A 21,739-nucleotide genomic window follows, 5' to 3' on the forward strand; every position below is an offset into this window, starting at 1 on the left:
ACCGGTGACATTACGTCTAAAAGGGCGTGCGCGTATACGTAACTGAAATCCCTGGCGTGAACCTATTTGATGCGAAAGCTTGCTCAATGCTACAGGCAATGCCGATGATTAAAGGCAGATACCGTACTCAGGAGCAGTGTCATGTTGTGCCGTACATTTCCTGTGGGTTACTCGTAATGAACTTGCAAATCCTTTAAGCCATCGTATCATCTAATGTGTTGTACATCTTCTCTTCTCTTAAATAGAATCTTGAATATATTACGGTTGCTTGAAGAAAACTCGTCTGTGAGATGATAGAAGTCAACTGAGGACAGAAATACAACATGTATGCAGAACGTAAAAACCTTTTAGCAATTTCGTTCATGCTACCGACAAATGAAATGCCGCCATTCTGGTTTACATCTAATCTCCAAGCAGATCCAACGGTTGCAAAGAGCGTATCCAACTGGCAGAGTAAGTTTTTATTGCAACCGGTTGGATACGGTCTTTGCAACCGTTGGATCTGCTTGGAGATTAGTTTACATTGGCACCGATCCTTGGGCAAAGGATGCACACAAGCTCCCTCGACCATTGCGGTTCTTGGCGTTTGCATACAGCTGCTCTTACGGTCACAATTGTCGTAGGTCGTTGCACGATTTTGAAGCTGTAGAAGTTTTAAACAGGCTGTGACGGAACCAACCGGCGACAGGCAATTATAAGAGTTTTATTTAGACGTTCTTCCCCGAGGCAAATGAAACAGTATACAGAAATAATATACACACAGCTAGCGCAAAATAACAATGGTGATAAGTGGAACAAGTGACAATTCTAATAAGAACTGCTACGGAATCTAATCTGATAAAGCGAGTTTTGGTGGCTTCTTCAAATTGCTCTTTTATTTTCTGATCGTTAGAAAGACAACAATCCAAGGCTTTCACGTAACAAGACATTTGACTTTGGCTACTTTTTGCACATGTACGGCTATCTCAAGGATATCCCCAGTTTGTTAGTTTGCTACAATCGCCAGACGCATGTGACGGGGCCCTTGATATAGAACTTTATTGCACGACAATTGTACATGGTACAAAGAATGGCAAGAATTCATAAACATATACATATAAATCGACTATTACTTAATATTCAACATATATGAAGTCCGTTTTAGAACAGGAGTTTACTACCATTTCATGGTGCTGAACTCTGTCAGTGCTCTGCAATTAAGTCCCGGTGTACGTGATAGCTAACCCACGACACGAGGAACATTTAGATAAATGTTACCTACATGGTTGTGACATAACCAACAGGTTTTCGGCGTTCAGGCTGCACATCCTCAAGGCTGTGCTTCGCTCTGCATCAAATTTGCGTCACCTTATTGTGAGTTTAATTGATTTACTAGTACCCAAACAAGTTATGTGCGTACGTCGCTCGTTCTCATTTAAATGTACACATTTTGTAACTTCCACTACCGTTTGAAGTAAGACGTTTCTGGCATCAAGATTTGCCACATGTAAGGTACCAAACTGTCGTGTTTTTTCTTAAGCCAGAAACGTTGTAAGTCGTCATGAAAACGAGTTTGGCACCTTATATGTGGCAAATCTTAATATCTGGAACGTCTTACTTCAAACTGTAACGAAAGTTACAAAATGTGTACATTTGAATAAGAAAGAGCGACGTGTGCCAAGTCAAAGCGCATCAATCTATCATGCCATCCGCTGTTTAAATTGATAAAATTACTGCAAAGATACTATTTTATCATTTTCTGCATGTATACGGACTTACCCTCAAGCCCAGCCACTGCGATGCTGGCTGACTGCGTGTTACAATATAAATATAAAAAATAAAAATATCAAAGCCTAGAGAAGGAAACTTTAACTCTGCTGCCGCGCCGCGTGCCTGCAAAAGCTGGTGTGTTACGCCTAATGGCGGTTATACCAGCTATATAGATTCAGATTCAGAACTGATTCAGCGAGATGTCAAGATTTGTCCTTCAAACTCAGCAGGACACTGTGTGGAATCAAAGTAGCCCCATGATTTGAAGTGGGCTCACGGACTTGCTAATCAAGTTCTATTTCATCAATGCGCTTCATCTTCTGGACACTGCGTGAATTCAAAATACAGTCAAACCTGTCCAAGGCGACCACCTGGGGTACCAATCAAATTTAAAGCGGTCGCGTTGGACATTGCGCATGGGCACGTCTGACTGTGCTTTCGAAATTTGTGATTCAAAGTTAGGCCACGCTGATTTCATTAGTTTGTCTAGGAGTCCTGTCACGTCACAACCCATTGCTCATTTGTGCCACCAAAGAGCACACAGTAGACAATTAATTTAAAGACTACATAGATATTTTCAGAAAATATCACATTTTGGCATGGATGATAGAGCAAATTTCATTTTACTGGCACTTTAAAAGGAAAGCAGACTTATGAAAGAGAAGAAACATGAAAAGAGAAGGAAATGCCGATTTAGAGTCGTAGATAAAGTACAAAATGACATCCCACCAACCATCCTAATCTACTGGTAGTCGATGTGTAATCTAAGTTAAGCCTCAATTAAATAATACTGCAATATATTGTAATATGTATGATGTATCTTTAATGTTGTACTTATGCATAAAGGACAACAGCATCATGTACAGTTTACCTCTTGCTGCTTACTATGACAGCAGAGACATCTACCATTACAGCTCTTTATTGCAGAGCCAAAGAAGTATATACACTTGCTTGGAGCTGCTTCATGCATGCCATAATGGCTATAAAAAAAGAAAGCCTCAGAATGACCTGAAATGAATTTATTGGAAATGGGAGAGAAATGGGATATGTATCATGATTCGTCACCCGTCTTGAGTAGAGACGGGGTGATACAGACCCAGCGACCTATGACCCATTACTCAAGTCATGCGTTCTAAAGGTTACGTGCCGAAAGCCATGGGTCTAGCTGGCATACATATGTACAGTAAACAAAAACTCAAAATACACTTTAAAAACATCATTTTTACTCTTATGTACTTATGGACCGGTACCAATCAGGTGCAGGAAGACATCATAAAACCCGCACAACTCCTAACTTACCTGCACTAACCTGCATATGCAGGCTGTATCTGCTCTTTAATATGGGTTCCCATAGCTTCATCACAAATAACATTACACAAGTAGTACAGTTAACAGTAGGGGTGGGTACCGGTACCGTGTACCGGTATTTTCTTATGGACCGGTCCAAAAAAAATCGGTCCAGAAAAAATCAGGCCTATGGACCGATTAGAAAATTCACAGTACCAGGCTACCAACAGACGGTCACATGACCGGTCTTAGAAAATACAAAGCAGCAGATCTAACGAGTCGTGATTGCTCTTATTCGAAGAAGTTAGCTGTTAATCATATCTAGATGAGCCAACAGACGGCGAGAAGAGTATAGTTAATTTTGAGACAAAGTGCGAACCTAAGAAATTATATTGTTCCAGACATGACATTAGTGATCCGACACATGCATACACTTGCACTCAAGTAAATTTACACCCGAAGTAAAGACACCAAAACAAACCACAGATCCGTCAACCGATATTTGTTTCATTCTTGTGTGTCAATAGTCAGCACATTTTACTTGGTTTTTGTTTTAGTTTTCTGATAATCAGCAAATGCTTAGAACTGCTGAAAGCTGTTAAGCGTCTCAAGCAGGATTATTTGTTAGTCATATATAATGTCTAGTTGTCAACTGCTAGTACATTATGCTTTAAGAAGGACAATTTTGCTCTGAATCAATTTTGTGAGATAAAAAATACATTGTTACATCTTCGTTTCTTTTTTGCGCATTTGTGTGCACTGAAAATAGTCATATCATTCTAATATACAATTTGACCATACTTTGTAGGACTCACAGATACCCTTACTTGTGTCTCGCTCTTCAAAATATGATGTACTGCCACACTGCTATGATCAGCTACAGGTACAGGTCCGGACCTGGACCTGATCCTCTGGACCTGGACCGGACCTGAATTTTTTGTACCGGTACCCACCCCTAGTTAACAGTGCTTTGCTTAAGGTTTCTTTTTTGTTTACTTTATACTTTATTTCAAGTTGTTTTTTACATCATATGATCTAATCCTATCATATTTTGTAAATTCAGTTTATTTCATCTTAATTTATCTATTAGGATAATATTTAAATGATTTAACGATTCCCTCCATCAAGATGATCTTATTAATTGTAGATTGTATTTTTTACGCCCATCATAAATTACTGACGTCCAGTGTTAAGGGCCCGCTGTTTAGATGTGTCCCAAAGGAGAAACAGTTTCCCCCTCCTCCTGTGATCAGCAGTTCGTCTTTACTTAACAAGTCACTGGTGTGATTGTGGACCATGATTGGCCTCTCCAATTTGCACTCCTGTATCATAAAGATAACACAGAAATTAGAAACAACCAAGAAGATCAAAGATCTCATGATCTCAAGATCTCGTCTGTCTTGTATGTTTAACACTAGTTTCTAAATCATGCAAATAAGGTTTTGATTAAATCGAATGTGCCTTTTGATCACTTTCTGTCGCTCTACCATGAACATGACAATCAAATGTTTACTGTGAGAACATACTGACAATCTGACAAACAATAAACAACACATCCCCGAAGTCAATAGCCTCTTCCATGACCTGGACTGTCATGTCTGATTAGAACCTCTGACCTGTACTTTCTGCCACCCTGACAAGTATGACCTGTGGGTCATCTTCCCACTCTCACACAGTCACTCTACTGACAATGCGTTCAAACATCCTAACAGAAATCATATCAAATATCACTACAATTCATCCAGAGCTTTTCAAGTTATGCTAATAAAAAACATCTGGAAACACACACACACGCACGTGCACACACGCACACCTCCATTTTTCAAGGGGTAACAAGGAATACAACAATGATGGAAAATGATAAGCAAATAGATATTATATATGTAACTTACAGGAAAAGCATACTCCTTCCACATCCCAGAGACCAGGTTTATCACAGTGAGACCAGGAGGGTAATGGTTCCCTGGGTTCACCCCTCCTACAAGGAGTAGGCTGTTCCCACACACATGGCTGGTGTGGGAATATCTGCAAACAGAAGATTCCATAATATATATGACAGTGTTCAATTCTTAAAAAGATATGGTGCAGCAATTTGCAACTCTAATTGATATGACTTAAAGGTAACAGTTACTTATTCAAGCAACTGTATATAATTTGGAAACAGTAAGACATTTCAGAGAGCATCCACTGCAGTGGCTGCATCAGCAACAATGGCCAGCATTCTTCGCACAAACAATAGCAACATCTCATGCTAATAAAACAGGTCCATGTGCAACGTTAAAACATAACCTAATCACTATGTCATTTATCAATTATTTTAGATTTAGATCAACCATATTTGTGGAAGGATTGACATAAGAGGGGACTATCACCTTTTCAAATATCAAAGAGTGAACCCCTTACTACTCATTCCAATAAGTGTGGTATATGTAGGTTCTTTATCATGCTCTCCTCAAACACAGGACCTCCAGCTTTACGACGCATCTAAGAGAACATCCATAACCAAAGCTAGGTACTCCACTTGAGTGAGGAAATAGATGTTAAATGACTTTCACAAGGGCACAGCATTGGGACCTGCCAGGGATTCAAACCTGGAACCTTTAGATTGTACACTGCCCAACTCTTTGTCCTTCTTATTTCATTACCGATGCCTTACATGTTGTACCTTGGAGACAGTGGTGGTGTCATCTCCAGCTCCGTCCACACAACTGTCACGTTACCCTGGGGTTCAGGTGCACAGGTGGCCAGGTGAACGGCACCTGAAGGCTGCAGGTCCTCACACAGCCCACCTGTGATGATCACCTGGTTGTTCCAGGTAGTACAAGAGTGGGAATGTCTCGGTGACGGAGGATTTCCTGATAAACGTACCTGCAGAAAAATGTCATATCAGATTAGAGATCTCCCCTAGGGTTAAGCAATCAGTTTTGTTGCTCACAAGATAAAATTGACATGCAATATATTACAATATTATAAATGTAATATTATAGGGAATAGATTAAAACCAAATAAAATTACGCTGGAACGCAACAGAAAAAACCTTTTGCTAAGAAAATCTTGTTCATATTTTCAAGACAATTATATTATGCCATGTGTTTTATGCTAAAGTCACATTTGTCACATGATTTTGGAGGGATTTTCAGCAAGGTTATGACAGCACCAGCCATCAAGAAGGATTTATGTCAACCTTTGTCGTCGCAAGACTTTTGTACAGCGCACCCACAACTGTCCTAATCTCCAAGCAGATCTATCAGTGCTGGTGGCAAGGGGGACCAGAGGCTTTGGATACTAGTTGGCCCTTTTGATACTGCCTTTGCCACTGATGGATCTGCTTGGATTTACAACTGTCCTCCTGAGAATAGCCTCTATTTTCAATCCTAAACCTATCATGATATAAGAAATGTGACCTGAACCTTTGGGCCACATAACTGAACTTTTTTGTCTCACCTGTACCCATTCCATATTTTCCAGACTGAGCACGTGTACATCTCCCAGGACAGCATCGCTTGCTGTCCTTCCTCCAAAGACAATGAGGTACTTCTTTCCTGTTGAGAACAAATAATGCCAGGCTCAATCATTAAATGTTCAGGGAGGTAGAAAAGGTAGGAACAGGAGCTATTCTACTTTTCAGAGGTAATGGCTATGAAACATTAAAAAAATGTATGGAAATTCTACCGAATATCACCGAAACCCAATCAAAACTTTAACTATCAAGCATAGTTGTAGGTATAACACCAACTTTATTTCAGCAGAATGATGCTGCTCACAAGCAGTACTTTTCAAAGATGAACATGCCCCCAATCTAAGTACATTTTATCAATATTGAATTTTGTATCATGTGAAATTCTTTTTTTTTATTTACTTCACATCTTTCTCCACAAAACCAGGCTCATAAGAGCCACTCACATGTTTTGGATTACTGTACTGTACTGTGATGTCAGATGTTTGTTCACCTCTGACTTGAAAAGTTTAAGGCTGTATCTATCAGGGAAGCAATCATGAGGAAGCTTGTTCCATAGCAATGTAGTTCTAGTTCCTTACCTTCTATTGACACAAATGCACTAGAATGTCTCCACCGTGGACAGGGGTAATCTCCTGTACACTGTACTGTCTCCCATTCATAGAGCCAGGAGGTTTCCTGGTCTGTGTCCCTTTCAAGTTTAGGAATGACTTTAAGCTGCAGCAGGTCTCCTTTAGGTTTGTACGGAGACGTTCGTCCACCGAACACAACAACTGTGTCATCTGAGACAGAAGTGGCAGTATGGAAAAGCAAGGGACCTAAGAAAAAGAATGTGGGGAAAGGGGAAAACAATTTCAGTTTGCAATTGATACTTTCAACAGTTGCAAAAGATATTAAAACCAGACGTTCTGTTGCAGTACTGTAGAAAGCTAAAAGGTGGCACGTTATCGAACTTGACCATCATTCTCCTGACCTCTAGTCATACACCAAATATCATAAGGATTCATCCACAAATTCTTGATTCATGCTGTTTATAAAAAAACACAAAAACGGCACCCAAAACATACCCTTCTTCAAGAAGGTAATTAGCAGTACATACCTAGTTCTTTCCCAATTGGTTCTATTGGGAGGCATGATCCACTGGCCACATCCAACAGTTGCACTAGACATAGTCTTGTATGTTGATTTCCCCTCTCACCAAACCCTCCAAATGTGATGATCTTTCCTCCCGTTAAGGTTGCACTTGCATGTCCAAATCTTTTCACACTGCCGTTACCAAATGTTTCGTTTTTCCAAGATAGACACAAGTCTTGGGGTTGAATGTGTTGAGATGCCAATGTTTCCAATCTCCTTGGATTTATTCCTGAGAATAGAAATTATTAGTGAGGTTCAAATAACAATGTTAAATCACAAATCGCTGTCAAAAAACCAGATGCGCATGCGGATGTCATCCCACATCCATATAATCAAGGCAGTGTGGCCTATTTGTTTGAAACAAAAACTAAAAGAATGCCAAAAGAAAAATGGAAACTTTCTTGAATCTATTAATCTTAGGCCCCACCTGGAAATATAGTCTCTGACAAAGAAACAGCTGATCCTTTGAAGGCACAGACCACAGCATAATGTGAGCATTTCAGATGCCATTCCTGCATTCAAGAAGACAACAAACATGGATAAAGTTAAAAATACAACTGACACAAAAATTGAAACACAAGAAGAGGTTTGATGAAAAACGTTCCTTGAACTTTTCCTCAATCATGTTCACCAACACAGACAGACGTTTGTACTAAAATTGATTCACAGAAAGGAAGAGAGTTTTCAAACTGTGCCATTCTCACCTCAAATTCATCAAACACTTCTATGCTGTCCACCCTAAGTTTCTCTTCCCTGGGAATCAGAGTGGTAAAGAAGTTGTTCATGTCTGTTGCACGCACTGTAGTCCAGCCCTAAAAGGGAACAGAGCAAAAACAGTATTGTTATATTGACAATCACATACCTTTCTAAGTAAAAATCATATTGAATATTGAAATTTCTATATTAAATTGTGAAGGCAAAACAGATGTACATTTGTACACAACTATACAAGTCGCCATCCTAGACAACAGGATGGACAGACATAATAGGAACATGGAAAAGCATAACAATTTAAGGACTACAAGCGGAAATGACAGTTGTACTGAGTTGATGTTCTTTCAGCACCAAGGTCAGGTTGCAGGAGTCAGTAAACACTGTTGTATCGAAGTATCTTTATCATCTGTCTATTACAATTACAGCAAGAATTGTGTGGACTCAAGGGATATGTAATACATACTATTACAAAAGATAGAAATCATACCAGTCATTACAAAGTAACAATTTAACCCAAAATAGAAAGAAAATGGCTATAAAAGTCCTATAAAATAGAGATACGAAAAAAGTGACTTACAAGGTCCAGATATCTTTGCTGCTGACTCTCCAGTGTTTTGTATCTCTGTATGTTCATGAGGGGAGTGCCAAGCTTCTTAAAGTGATTCTGCCTGCAAGAGAAAACAAACAAAGGAGTCTTTAAAATATCTTGTGATACCGCTATGTCTCAAGCTAAGATCACAATCAACTTAACAAAATTACAAAGAAACAAACACTGATAGAAGTTTTGTTTTGATTGAGAAATTTATAACTTACATCACAGCCCCAAAGCCATCATTTGGATAAACCTGTGATAACAAAGGTAAAATGAATTTGAAACCTTAAATTGGCTTATAAATGAATACAGTAAAATCTTAATTGTTATCACTCTGCACAACTGGGAATATACAATCTATGATTGACATTAAAGGTGCAGTTCAAGAAATTGCATGAAATATCTTTCAAGAAAACTAAAAAACTTAACAAAAACATTGCATCCTACCTGTTCATAGGTCACAAAAACAGCATGGGAGAATGTTTCCGAGGCCCAGCGAATAACTGCATTGGAGCTGTGAAATGAGGTAAATTTCATGTTTAACTTGATGAAACATTACAATGAATCCACCTCATGTCACATGACCCAGTGACCTCTTGTAGGTTACGTGACCACCCCTCATTGCAGAGCTGAAGAAAAATGGTGGATAAATCCACATTCAAGTCGTATCAGTCTAAATCCTCTTATTGCAATGAATCCATCTATCTTACGTGCCTCATGGTGTCCTTATGGAATGTACAATGTAGAATAAGATTACAGACAACACCGCTGACCTTTTGACCCCCATGTAGGTGATGACACACTCCGACAGAAGCAGGGTGGGGCAGTCAGGATGTATCCCATGATGCTCTAGGAGGCACTGTAACATGTTGAACTTCCTCAGGTCTGCACCAATCAGCTTGTAGAAGGGAGAAACAATTCCTGCAATGATTCAAGAATGTACGTTTTTGGTTGTTTCAGTTTTGTGATAGAATACAAAATTAGAACATGCAATCAGCCCTTATACACCAATGACACCAAAATACAACACTTCCTGATGATATCCACTGTGTCTATGGCACTGTATTGTAATGCGTAGCCCATCCCGCTCTATCCACCACCTTTTACCTCCCAAATTTTTACACCTGGGTGGAATGAGTGTAATACTTAAGTGCCTTTCCCAAGGACATAACATCTAGCATGGAGACCTCTACATCTCATGTCCGCTGGCCTAGCCACCCGGGTATTCCACGATACTTCTGCGGTGTGTACGGTACATTTCTGCTCATGTCTGTACATAGATTACATCCTCACCATTCTCCACTATCCTGCTGTCTTCTCCCACAAGTTTCAGTAGAACTTCGTCTGTCTGGATCATGTCAGACTTGCGCTTAGTCACCTCGGGAAAGTCCACCTCGTAGAACACCGTGTTCTCCAACAGACCCTCAGACTTCAGCCTGAAGTAGGCCGAGTCAAACCCTGCTCCTAAAGACACCAGCTAAAGACAAAACATGCAAAAATACAATTGAAATCATCTTCCATAAACAAGATGTGGAAAAAAAATGTCGGTGGTGAAACATTATGCAACTGCAGGTAGCCAGCGCTTTTGCAACTGTAAAACGTATTTCTACAATAAGAAGACAAAAATGTCCAATAATGATGGTAAATTCCATATCATCATTTACTTTGCAGTTTGGGTAACAATGGCTTCCCATTGGTGGTTCTCTTCTAATTAGGAGTTAGAGGTCTGAAACATCTATAGGGGCTGTTACGGTCCTGAATGGCAGGAACTTGAATGTGTTACACGGACTGCCATACTACTACATTGTATGACCTACCTGTGTCTTTATGCCTTGGTGTGCAGTAAGGAAAGATTTCAGCACATGATCTATTGCCTTTGCTCTGATGTAGTAGCCTCTGGAATGAAGACAAGAATAAAAGAAAATAGTGTCAGCCTCTGAAAGATTAGATACTTTCCTTAGGGAATGATGGAGTCTAGTACACATGTACAGTCATGGTGGGAACCGCATCCTTTGTGCTGTATGTCATTAGTATGTGACAAAGCAACAAGGTAGTTGAGACCAGTCACATTTGGGAATGTATCCATGCCAATACCTCAAAAAGCAGCGTAGGAGAAGTATCTAAAGAGTCTGAAAAAAGCAAAAGATCAAACCAGTTTACCTCATTGAAGAGCTATTCTTCCACTGGTCGTGACAGAGAAGATGCATACTAGTAGGTGGTATGTATAGTATTTACAGGTTCTAGCTCTTTTTGACAAGCCGAATGAACAGTACTAGTGGACCATGGCTTAACCTAGGGACAGCAACCCCTCTCCGGTAGTGTGCATATTGGCTCAGCAACAACAGATGGCCATGGGATTCGAACTCCACACCTGTTGGTTCAGACTCAGAGGCAAGGTTGCTTGCCACTGGACTACACATGCAACATCGAATTGAAAGGTAGCTGAAGAGTTACCAAAACTAACTTTGGCTTTTGTAGCAAAGAACTCAATATACAGCTACTGACCAACCCAATGAAACTATTTATGAAAATAATTTCATCAGGTTGGTAGAAGATTGGATATTGGATTTGAATTCTTTTACACAACCAGTAATGTGCTTATGTTTCATGCAGTCAGAAGCTCAGAGCAAGGAGGTTATATAGACAGTGAAATGTAAGCAGGTGAGACATTACAGTGGTAGTGCAAAAGAAACTACCATACCCAATTTATGTACCAGTAAGCCCACCTGTTGATGAGTGGAGCTCTCCGAACGGGTTTCGCTACGAAGCGCCCGAGAAAGTCGTCCTGGAAGTATCCCAGCATGCACATGGAGCACTTGCTGACGATGCTGTTGTCATTGGTTCCTTGCACCTGGGAGGGGGAAGCGGTGACATCAGTTGCCATGGCAACAAGTTATCAAACAAAAATTAATTATGTGATTGGCAGATGACTGTCTCCAACTCAAAGATGGCTGCAGTGCCTTGGACCAAGATGGCCGCCTCTATAGGCAAATGGTAAAACAATACAGTTTTTTGCTTTGAAAGACTTTTACAGACTTGATGAATACGGCAGACTAAAGCTGTTTAATGTTAATTGATATTCCCAACTTTCATAATCATGAAACTGAGGGAGAGCTAGGGGGTGGGGTGGTAACAAGTGATCATACTTTGAAAAGCCGTCATAATTTGACACATATTTGATTATTTTCCTTACCACTGTTTAAAAAAATAATGTCTATTTCATCGTCTGAAATTATGTACTGCTACTTACAGCTGTATCATTCCTTGATTTCGAGTTTTTCGCCTTTTTCCCGGACATGTCACTTTTCGAGGAATCCGCCATGACTGAAACCGCGACACCACATATCAAGGGGTGTCGTTCTTTCAAAAGAGAGAAATGAAGTCTTCTGAAATCGTCAAATCTCTTAAGTAGTATGATTAACAGTTTTTAAAAGTTCCTCTTCTATAACTATATCTAGATAGTTGACAAATGAATTCAAAGACGAATTTCTATATAATCCCTTTTAAGTTCCCTATAATTTGAGTGGTTTGTTCCAAATTATTGTCCCTTGGAGTCTCGTTGCACAATCACGTGACCATTATGATTTTTCGTCATAAATCAAGTACTTGACTGTATTTTACCATTATAATGATACACATGAAAGTTGTCATATTACTAAATCATTTTTTAGCCATTTTATTGTGTGTTGTGGTGTCATTACCGTGTTTTTCGAAAATCTCGCTTGTCATTATTGTACGAGAGTTCATTTCGCGGAAATCCAAGATGGCGGCTAATTTGACAAAACTGTGAAATTTGCCGTGCTTTTCGTCGTATCTTCATCGATTTTTCGCCGATCCGAGGGACAATCATGACGGAACCCCGACAGGACGAGGTGGCCGTGCCCCTAGAGGACCTCGTGACTCTAGTTTGGGGACGGAATATCCGCCCGGACGTTTTTACTCGATGGTCACAAGGTAAGATCGGGAGGGTGACAGAGGGGTTTCCCCCCCACATGGGCTAGCTTCCTCTTTGTCAAAATTTGACAGATGTCAAAATTACCTTCACAAAACATTAATTAGATGCTTCATAAGGTGCTGAACTAGATTTTGCACAGCTTTATTGTGATTCCTGTCGAGTTAAATGTGCCAATGTGATTTTAAAAGATGCAGAAGTTAAAGTTTCGGAAAGGTTTCGAATCTTATTTTATTTGCATATTCATGACTGGAACCACATACTGATTTGGATACAAAGGGAATGAAATCTTCATGGACGTTATATAATGAATTTCACGCAATCAAGTAGTGGTGATTTCCTTCAGTACGTTCTTACCAATTTTGTACTCTAGGCGCAAGCTGCGTAAGACCAGAGTCGAACCCATATCCTTTAGATTCTTAGTCAACGACCACCTTTAAGTACCACAAGACCACCGACACATGTCCGTGACACTGTTTTGCAGGGTTGGAGTTCAGTGAGGATGAACCCACAGCTCTGATTCAGCATGAAGGAGGACCCTGTGGAATCATTGTTCCTCTACAGGTAAGATTTTTTTTTCAAACATGTTAAAGGAGAGAGCTTTGTACTTTACAAGTAGGATAATCAGACCAAAATTACCTTAACTTCATGAATCAAGGGCAAACATCATGACAGTAGAGCTTAATCTGTTGAGTAAAGTGCTTTTTTCAGAATCGTAATTGGACCTATCGTTACCGGGGTATTCACAAACATAAATGCCAGAAATAGCTCTTTTCAGACAGCTACATAGATTGTTACTTCTTTTGATCGCTGTTTTCAGGCCTCCCTGTTGAAGAACTTGCTGTTCTCAGAAGGAGCTCCTGAGCAGTGGAACAACTTGTCAGGTAGGTCATTGAGGAATGGTACTGCAGATTCATATGTTTGCTCATTTTGCAATAATAATATGATAAGTTGAAGTTGAACAAATCAAATTTAAGAAGAATACGTCCAAGTAAAGGAGAAAAAAATACTGTAAGTCTACTTAGATCCGTGGGGCCTAAAATCCGCGGTTTCGGGCAAATGGAAAATCCGCAGTGGTTCTAAATTCGCACTGGGCAAACATAAATAGAACAAAAATAACTGAATACTGCCATCAAAAAATGCTTGTTCAATTTTTAAAAATCAAAAATGTTACGAAGGTCGCTACAAAACTGTATCAAAATCGTCACAAAATGCGGTCCACGCCGGAACTGTGACGGGGAATTCCCGCTTGTGATCACGTGAAATCTTGCAATCAACCAATCAGAGCACAGTTTTTCTGACGCGAACCAATCAGGGCTTAGAACAATTGTTACCGTATAACTACTGTAAAGACCAATCATGGCTAATGAAAAATGAATCAAAACAGAGTAAAGAGAGTTGTATGGTTTTGCATTTGTACATCATGTTGACCAAGGCTCAGTTCTTCCGGTGCATCAAAGTTTTGATCCAGAGAAGTTTATTTTGATGTGACATTGTTTTATCTCCCCCAGCTGACCAGGCCAAACAACTGCTGCTGATGTCCCTGTGTGAGGTGTTTGAGTTGTGTGGAGTGGAGAAGGTTGTGTTGGTGTACCAGTGCACCAAGAAGGACAAGTCAGGGGAGGAGGCCATGGAGACTGGGGAGGGCAGTGGGGAGAACACCGCAGCAGAGGAACAGGAACCTACAACTCAAGGTATGATCATAGTCATTGATTACTGTACAGTCAAGGCTTGAAATTCATTTTTGGGAATAGGTCCACTGGTAACCTGAATATTTAGGTGCACAGAAAGAATTAGGGGCACAGCTCCAATACATCCAATTTCGAGCCCTGACATTGGTCTGTAGTAGTTAATGAATCTGCTGTTAGTCTACACTGTTGTTCTGTATTGGAAAGGAGCACTGTTTTTTCTTGCAGCTAGGAACTGAATTGCAATAGCTTGATTACAATTTGTAGACAAAATGCAGTCACTTTTGTCTTTCTGTTGTAAACCTGCTGTACGATGAATGTACAGGCGTCTAAGGCTGAATTTTTTAGGATCTAGGTAGGGACCGTAGGGTAGATGCAGTGGTAGATGGAAAGAGAGTTATAGGAAATTTAAAATTCTCACAAATGTCTTTGTATTTTTCAGATACAGGTTCTGCACAAGAAGAGGGACCAGTGGCAGCAGTAGATGAATTCCATCAATCTTTAAGGTGATTTGATTTGATTGATTTGTTCTGCTGTTTAAGGTTATCAAGGCTCATTATCATTCCTTAGTTTGTATCTTAAAGAAAGGAAAAGTACAAATTACATACAACTGCATGTATAGAACTATTTATGAGGATAGAGCCACCTAAAGCTGAGATATTGAAAAGTGGCAGAAGCAAGTCGTTGATATCCGTGCAACCAGCTCGGCAAGATTATGATGATGATTTTGTTTAAACAGTATAAGATAGAAATGTGATTTTTATCGCAGATGCTTCTAGGTATTTACAAAAGACCTTTAAAATCTATTTTATTTTTCAGGATGCGACAGTTTTCCTGTGCAGACAACTTAAAGACTATGATAGAGAGTAGCTACGAAATATTCCATGGGAGACATGGAGTTCTGTTGTTCCTGTATTCTGTCATTCTATCAAAGGTATGGAGTCTCAGTTACAAAATAAATTACATTTTCATCTCCTCTCTTCTTGTGCTTTTCCATGATGGATATACAATTAGATTGAATAAAAATTTGAACCTATAAATAGAAGCTATGTCTTGCTATGTTTTGTTGTCATTAGTCTTGTCATTTTGAATAAAACTTTTTTTCAGATAAATGTCTACTTTGGTATTTACTTTTTCAAAGGTCAGAACATGTACATTAAGATGATGTTATGTATTGTTTATCTAATATAGTAATAAGCAGTAATGCTTGTGTCATCTAAATCTTGAACTCTTTGTTCTTGTCTCTTATTCTTTTGCACATAGGGTATAGAAAATATCAAGAACGAGGTCACCGACCCCACAGAACCATTAATAGATAGTGTCCATGGGCACGGGAGGTGAGTGGTTCTCACTTTTCTCAGATTTGTTTTTAATGTGGTGAATGGTGTACTGTCTTGATTCCTAACAGTCTGTGCTGGGGAAGAAGGAGTAAGAGTCTGATGTGGAGTCATTTGATCAAGTGGAAACAAGCAGATCTCTAAGGGGGCAAAATTATATCAACCAGCTGAAGATTCAGGCTTGCTCATACGATTTTGCCCCCCGTAGCTATAGAGATCTGCTTGGAGATTAGAAAAAATTGGATTTAGATATCGGAAATCTTTTTTTGATTGCATAGGCTCTTATCACGCACTTGCAATTTTCAGAAATTTGTACAAGTTTGAAATCTATTTGCCTTTGTTAATTGTAGAATTGAACAGTTGTTTATTTGTTGTGTTGTTGTTGTTGTTGTTTACCAGTCAAAGCCTGATCAACCTCCTGCTGACAGGGTACGCCGTGTCCCACGTGTGGGACGGAGACCAAGACGTCGCCGGGCTCAGTAAGACCATCCTTCTGTTATCCAGTCAAGATATTATCTCAATATATGAGGACTAGACAGTCAAAATTAGTCTTACAACCATGTCCAAAGACGATTCTTTTCCCCATTGACACAACCATTAAGCAAGTTGTACAGAATGACCACATGTCTTCTGTGAAGGCGATCACCCCCAATCCGGACCGCAAGCGACCAAAATGTTACCTTGAAGACTGTCATAGTCAATGGTGTGGCGACATCGCTTTTAATGATCATCTCTTTTTTGTGAAAACGCCATGTGTCTAAAACGACCGGATTCAATGAGTCCCCTGGGTGGTCTTCTTAGACAAGTTTTGAACTTCTTAACCCTCTAATATCAGAGAATCTGTCAGGAGTTTTGTGAAATGAAGAAAACTGCTCATCACAAATCATCCCATTAGCAACAACTCTCAAAAGTTCATTGTGATATATATGAATTTAATGTTTCTTCACCTCCTGTTCTCCAGAACTTCGAGGCATTCCTAGACAGGGAAAGGTCGGGTTCCTTACACTGTTGGAACACCTGCGGTACTGTGAGGTAAACTCTCTGAAATTCTTTATGGATTTGTGTAGTAGAGCATTAGTTCGCCAAAAAGACAGAAAAGGAATATCAAGGAACTGATGATGCCTTGAATGAGGTTTGTACTGGCCAAATGCTGTCTGCTTTCAATGAGTAACCATCTGACAAGGACTATATTTCTTCCCCTCAGGTCGGCAGCTACCTGAAGAACCCAGAGTTCCCCATCTGGATCCTGGGCAGTGAAACTCACCTAACTGTGCTCTTCTCAAAGGTGGGGGCTTCATTTTTCTACTACTTAACATCTTATTTCATTATATGTGGATCTTGAAATCTTGGATGGAGTGCATCAGGAAGGCCATTAAGGTGTGCGGCCCAACAACTAGTGTGATCCCCTGGACAGAGCCGCTTGGAAGCGCGGTGTGAAGACTAGCCAACTGCTGCCCACCCCTATATCACGGACCCCAGCAGCAGTAGTCAAATACTGGACACTACTAGTGCTACTATATATTAATTAATATGTGACCATACAGTGTATACATGTAGGACAAAAGCATCAGTGACATATAAAAACAAAGGGTCAATGGCATTGAAATGTTTGATGTTGTGGAAGGAGGAATATTGCATTTCTCATACTCTTGTCCCCTCCCATCTTAGGAGATGACTTTGGTAGCTCCGGAGTCAAGAGATGCAGAGGCCAGAAGGATATTCAAGAGTTATGACCCAGAAGGTAGGACATCTATATGTTTGCTTCTCAAATGTGTTGAAATACTTTGCACATAGCAAAGTAAAGAACAAGGATCTTTAGATTTGAATGTAGTGTGAACATACAAACTTGATATGAATGTTTAACTGATGGAATTCAGAAGGCTAGAAACAAACAAGTCATTTTGTTGTCTCTGTGTCTTGTGTTTGTTTCTGCAGTGCACTTTCAGTATGTTCTGCCAGAGGGCGCTTAATGTCTTAGGGGTGAAGTCTGTCATCTGTGATTTCTTGTTGAACATTTGCAACTTTTTCCCTCCACAGGAAACGGGTTCATCTCGACCATCCTCCTGGGGGATGTGCTCAGGGCGCTGGATCTGTGTGCTGAGGAGGAATAGTGAGTCTTCTGAGATAAACATATTAACTTTTAAACTTGTATTGATCACGAACCAGTACAACCAACTAATAGGTCAAGTAACTGGATAAATTTTCTACTAAAGAGTCAGACGTTTCAGATAGCACCTGCTGTCTTTCATTGTAGTCATTCTCAGTCTAATGAAAGGACGCTATCTGATTCTTTAGAGAATTTATGCAGTTGCTTGATCTATTTTGTACAATCAGGTATTGTGTGACGTTCTACCTGGATGTCTAGCCTCCATCGGCCAGCCCACAATTGCTTTCAGAATGAGTTCCTTGGCAGTGATAAGCAAAACCGTATTTTCTAACCTCCCCCCTCTGTGTTCCATCCCAGTGTGGACATCATGCAGAAGAAGCTGGACTCAGAACAGCTGGGCATCATTGTACTGGAGCAGTTCATGCAGGAGTTCTTCGCTAACGAGGTAAGCACAAGTTTAGGCAATGAAAGATACACAGAGCTTCTTGAAGCTACAAGAATTGCTTTTCCTTTATTCAATACATTTGCAAGTTTCTTTTCCAGAAGAAAAATTTAGACACTGGAGTGATGCAAGAGTTCTTTGTATAATTTCCATGTGTATAGTTCATGCTGAAATGTAAACTTGTAAGATTTACATTTATTTACATTACATTCACAGGAGAAGTCACCCATTCCAGAGTCTTTCACAGTGTACCATTACAATGGGCTGAAGAGATCTTCAAACAATGGAAAGGTAAGTGAAATGGAGTGACTGCAATAGATATAACAAGTCATAGAGAAAGAGAATAACATTAAACTACCATACAATGATAATAGAATTAGATACAATGTATGGCAATCTTTACATGTCCTTATATTGATATGAGGAAATGCATTCTTAAACTTCACTTAATATTGGGAAGGAATATGAAATATGGTATTCCAATATGGTATGCGTGGACTCTTAAAAATTATTCCTATAAATGTTTGACAAATTTTCATCTGCATAGGTAATCTGAAGAAATCTGTTCATTTGATCCTGATTGATTGGACTAAATTACTCTTATTGAGTGAAGTTCAGCTATATTTTGATACTTGCTGCTTACTAATGCACCTCTTTCCCTAAAGGTTCAGTACCAGCAAGGGAAGGCCATGATACAGGATCTGGGAGAGGTCAAGTGTGTGACAACGGATAACTCTGCCATCAAAACCTGCCTCGCAACCAAGTGGCCTGGCGTGGAAGTGCTCTGGGACAACGACATCAGCCCCTCATTGAACTGAAGCACATTCGGACAGACAAATAGCAGTAGATTCGGCACTGCAGATTCAGTCAGACCCAGGGAAGCATAGGCTGTGCTTGTCGTCAGGGCGGGGTGTGTACCTGTATGAAAGAAGGAAGCACCGCATTTGTGCATGGATTCGCACTGTCATTCAGTTCAGAGAAATGTTTGTACCATGCATGTTGAATGCACTGAACAACCATTAAACTGAGGTCTTTGGAAGAAAAGCAAGTTTTTACCAAAAAGAGCCATTCTTTCACAATACTGTACTCCCTGCTTGGCTTAGTATAGGGACATTTCTCCCCTTTTTGATGCACTTGTTAAGATGTTAGAATTAAATGAAAAAAATCATGGCCATACTGTGAAGGAAAACAAAGCATAAAGAATCCATGTAAGGGAAAATTTACCTGTAAAAGATCAGAGATCTCAAAAATATATCCCACAAGTTGTACTTTTAGGAAAGGTGAAATACGTGTATGGGTCTATCTTTTCCACTTTCTCCTTATTTTTGTTTTAGATCACTAGTTTTAAATATTGTGATGAACTTTTTTTTTACATTTTCATCTAAACAAACAAGACAAAATGCTAAGAGAAAATAAGCTAATATGTTTAGTCAAGCACCCTTTTCTGGATGAGTCCCATATTTCAGTATTATGTTGTTTTGTTAATGCTTAATGTTCTTGTTAACTGTACCTATGTTTTATAATGATGAGTTATAACTTGTATTGTTTACTGTTAAGGGATCAACTTTACTACTTTGATGGTGCTAAAAACTCAGAACTCAATGTTCATATATTACCTGTATGTTACTGTACACAATTTTCTTCTGTTCATGTGTGTGGTTTAACAGAGAGGCAAAAGTTGTTTTCAATGACGCACACACACACTCACCATCCGGTTTATGTATCCGTAATGTGCGGTGTGTGTACGATATTTTACACACAAGCTTTCTAGTCAACCCTTACCTGGCTGTGTAAAAATGTATGTATATACACTAAGTTGTACAGGAATGTAGACCTTGTCAGTTGTACTTTGATACTGGCTTTGAGTATCAAGCCATTTGGCTTCTTCTATGGATGGGTTTTAAGTCAAGTGTTAATTTTTGCCTATCTGGCAAGAAAGGGAAGTTTCGCTTATGTAAACAGATGGGCAAGAATTCTTAAAACAGATTATCAAATCAATCAGCCACTTTTGGTTAAGAAAGTACAGGATGAGATTATGTTATAAAATTTTCACCTAACTCCAAAGAAAGCAGCATGTTGTAAATGTGAAATCAGATAAGTGATTTTTTGCACCAGCATCAAATTTGAGATCTCAAATAATATCATCCATAGAGTTTACTTTATGTTGCATTGTGTGTGTTTACATCACGGCATAGTTTCATGTTGTGCCAGATCTAGCTGGTTATGTAGGCAAGCTAGGTCTTTGACATTTCACAAACGGTCAATCTTTTGGAAGAGAGAATCATAGAAGGGGCTTAAAATAAGAGTTTATATAAACAGCTCACAGAAGAATGGATAGATCTAGCCTCAAAGTTTCATTCGCCTCAATATTCCTAGACTATATCTATTAGATATAGTTTTCTTTGGCGCAAAATGCAGGTAGAAACAAGACGAGTTTTACTGTTGTCTGAATCCACAGGAGAAAAGACAAAAATGTGTTAGATGGAACATAGGCCAATTTTGTTAGACTTACTGAATTTCAATGTTAATGTTGTGTTGTTTTATAAAGCTATTTCCCTACTGTATGTTATCTACCTTACTGTTGTTATACATAACTTTTGGACCAATTACTTTGTCCAAGGAGGTTAGAGTTTCTTTTCTTGTAATGTTTCCGTTGAGTTCATGTTACCTGTATGTGAAACATTAAAAAACTTCATACACACCTGTTTATTCCTGTTGTACTTGCAAGCAATAGTGTATTTGTATAGTTGAGATAAATGTCTTAACATTTATAATACATCTGTATAGGCAATACAACCGCCCTATTTCATAACACACTGGCTTCGCAAGCAAGTGGCGCGGCAGCACTTGGTTATATTACACGGAATCATGATTTGTTTGCACATCTAGTTGTAAGCGTTGTTTATAGTTATCTAATGAGGATACCCCTACAATACAAGTTCTACGGTAGTTATAGGGAAGAAACTTAAGGGTGTAATTTCAATAAATGTCTCTAGTCGGCGCTACTGCACCGTATGTGATCCTGATAGTTGCGCAGGGTCAGTGCGCAGGTCATTCACTCGTGGCGGGAGAAACAGAAAAGAGGGAGGGAAAGCGTCCACAACTTTTGTAGATTTCCGATTTATTTCGTCCACAATGGCAACGGAGAGTGCAGTCTGGGCCTGGGACCACACTAAGGAGGCCTTAGCAAAGTTGGAGTGTCTCTTGAAGTGTGGAAAATGGTAAGGAAACTCCGAAAGCATTCGATCACACCACAGCTTATTTGTCGTGGTCGCATATC

General features: G+C 39.5%; 2 protein-coding genes across 3 annotated transcripts; one reads left to right on the forward strand and one right to left on the reverse strand.

The window, feature by feature from the left end:
* Positions 1-4,021: 4,021 nt before the first annotated feature.
* On the reverse strand, positions 4,022-12,277 carry LOC136446826 (tRNA wybutosine-synthesizing protein 4-like). The gene is made up of 16 exons (XM_066445432.1): positions 12,184-12,277; positions 11,660-11,784; positions 10,751-10,829; positions 10,227-10,410; positions 9,707-9,854; positions 9,381-9,447; positions 9,155-9,186; positions 8,919-9,009; positions 8,332-8,439; positions 8,055-8,139; positions 7,593-7,856; positions 7,075-7,311; positions 6,481-6,578; positions 5,702-5,904; positions 4,929-5,061; positions 4,022-4,358 (listed from the first exon to the last, which is right to left on the reverse strand). The coding sequence occupies exons 1-16, from the start codon at positions 12,253-12,255 to the stop codon at positions 4,203-4,205; spliced, it is 2,082 nt and encodes a 693-aa protein (XP_066301529.1). The 5' UTR covers positions 12,256-12,277; the 3' UTR covers positions 4,022-4,202.
* Positions 12,278-12,640: 363 nt separating this feature from the next.
* Positions 12,641-21,165, forward strand: LOC136446827 (ubiquitin carboxyl-terminal hydrolase MINDY-3-like). Of its 2 annotated transcripts, none has more exons than XM_066445434.1 (15): positions 12,641-12,887; positions 13,370-13,449; positions 13,706-13,769; positions 14,397-14,579; positions 15,022-15,079; positions 15,393-15,507; positions 15,837-15,910; positions 16,310-16,389; positions 16,872-16,942; positions 17,115-17,195; positions 17,579-17,651; positions 17,948-18,020; positions 18,375-18,462; positions 18,676-18,750; positions 19,125-21,165. In XM_066445434.1, the coding sequence occupies exons 1-15, from the start codon at positions 12,782-12,784 to the stop codon at positions 19,275-19,277; spliced, it is 1,374 nt and encodes a 457-aa protein (XP_066301531.1). In that variant the 5' UTR covers positions 12,641-12,781; the 3' UTR covers positions 19,278-21,165. The 2 variants fall into 2 exon arrangements, with proteins under 2 accessions (XP_066301531.1, XP_066301530.1); XM_066445433.1 differs by having other exon boundaries at positions 12,643-12,887; positions 15,016-15,079.
* Positions 21,166-21,739: the final 574 nt, after the last annotated feature.

This window comes from Branchiostoma lanceolatum, chromosome 13, assembly GCF_035083965.1.
Source record: "Branchiostoma lanceolatum isolate klBraLanc5 chromosome 13, klBraLanc5.hap2, whole genome shotgun sequence".
NCBI classification, from domain to species: domain Eukaryota; kingdom Metazoa; phylum Chordata; class Leptocardii; order Amphioxiformes; family Branchiostomatidae; genus Branchiostoma; species Branchiostoma lanceolatum.

What these genes read in the sequence shown, in the direction of transcription:
- LOC136446827 (XM_066445433.1), top strand. Translation starts at nt 12,782, where the DNA reads ATGACGGAACCCCGACAGGACGAGGTGGCCGTGCCCCTAGAGGACCTC. An exon ending in ATTCTGTCATTCTATCAAAG is followed by an intron (nt 15,508 to 15,836) that starts GTATGGAGTCTC and finishes TTTTGCACATAG; the next exon opens with GGTATAGAAAATATCAAGAA. An exon ending in TAACTGTGCTCTTCTCAAAG is followed by an intron (nt 17,196 to 17,578) that starts GTGGGGGCTTCA and finishes CTCCCATCTTAG; the next exon opens with GAGATGACTTTGGTAGCTCC.
- LOC136446826 (XM_066445432.1), bottom strand. Translation starts at nt 12,255, where the DNA reads ATGGCGGATTCCTCGAAAAGTGACATGTCCGGGAAAAAGGCGAAAAAC. An exon ending in ACCTACATGGGGGTCAAAAG is followed by an intron (nt 9,448 to 9,706) that starts GTCAGCGGTGTT and finishes CTCATTTCACAG; the next exon opens with CTCCAATGCAGTTATTCGCT. An exon ending in ACACCACCACTGTCTCCAAG is followed by an intron (nt 5,062 to 5,701) that starts GTACAACATGTA and finishes TTCTGTTTGCAG; the next exon opens with ATATTCCCACACCAGCCATG.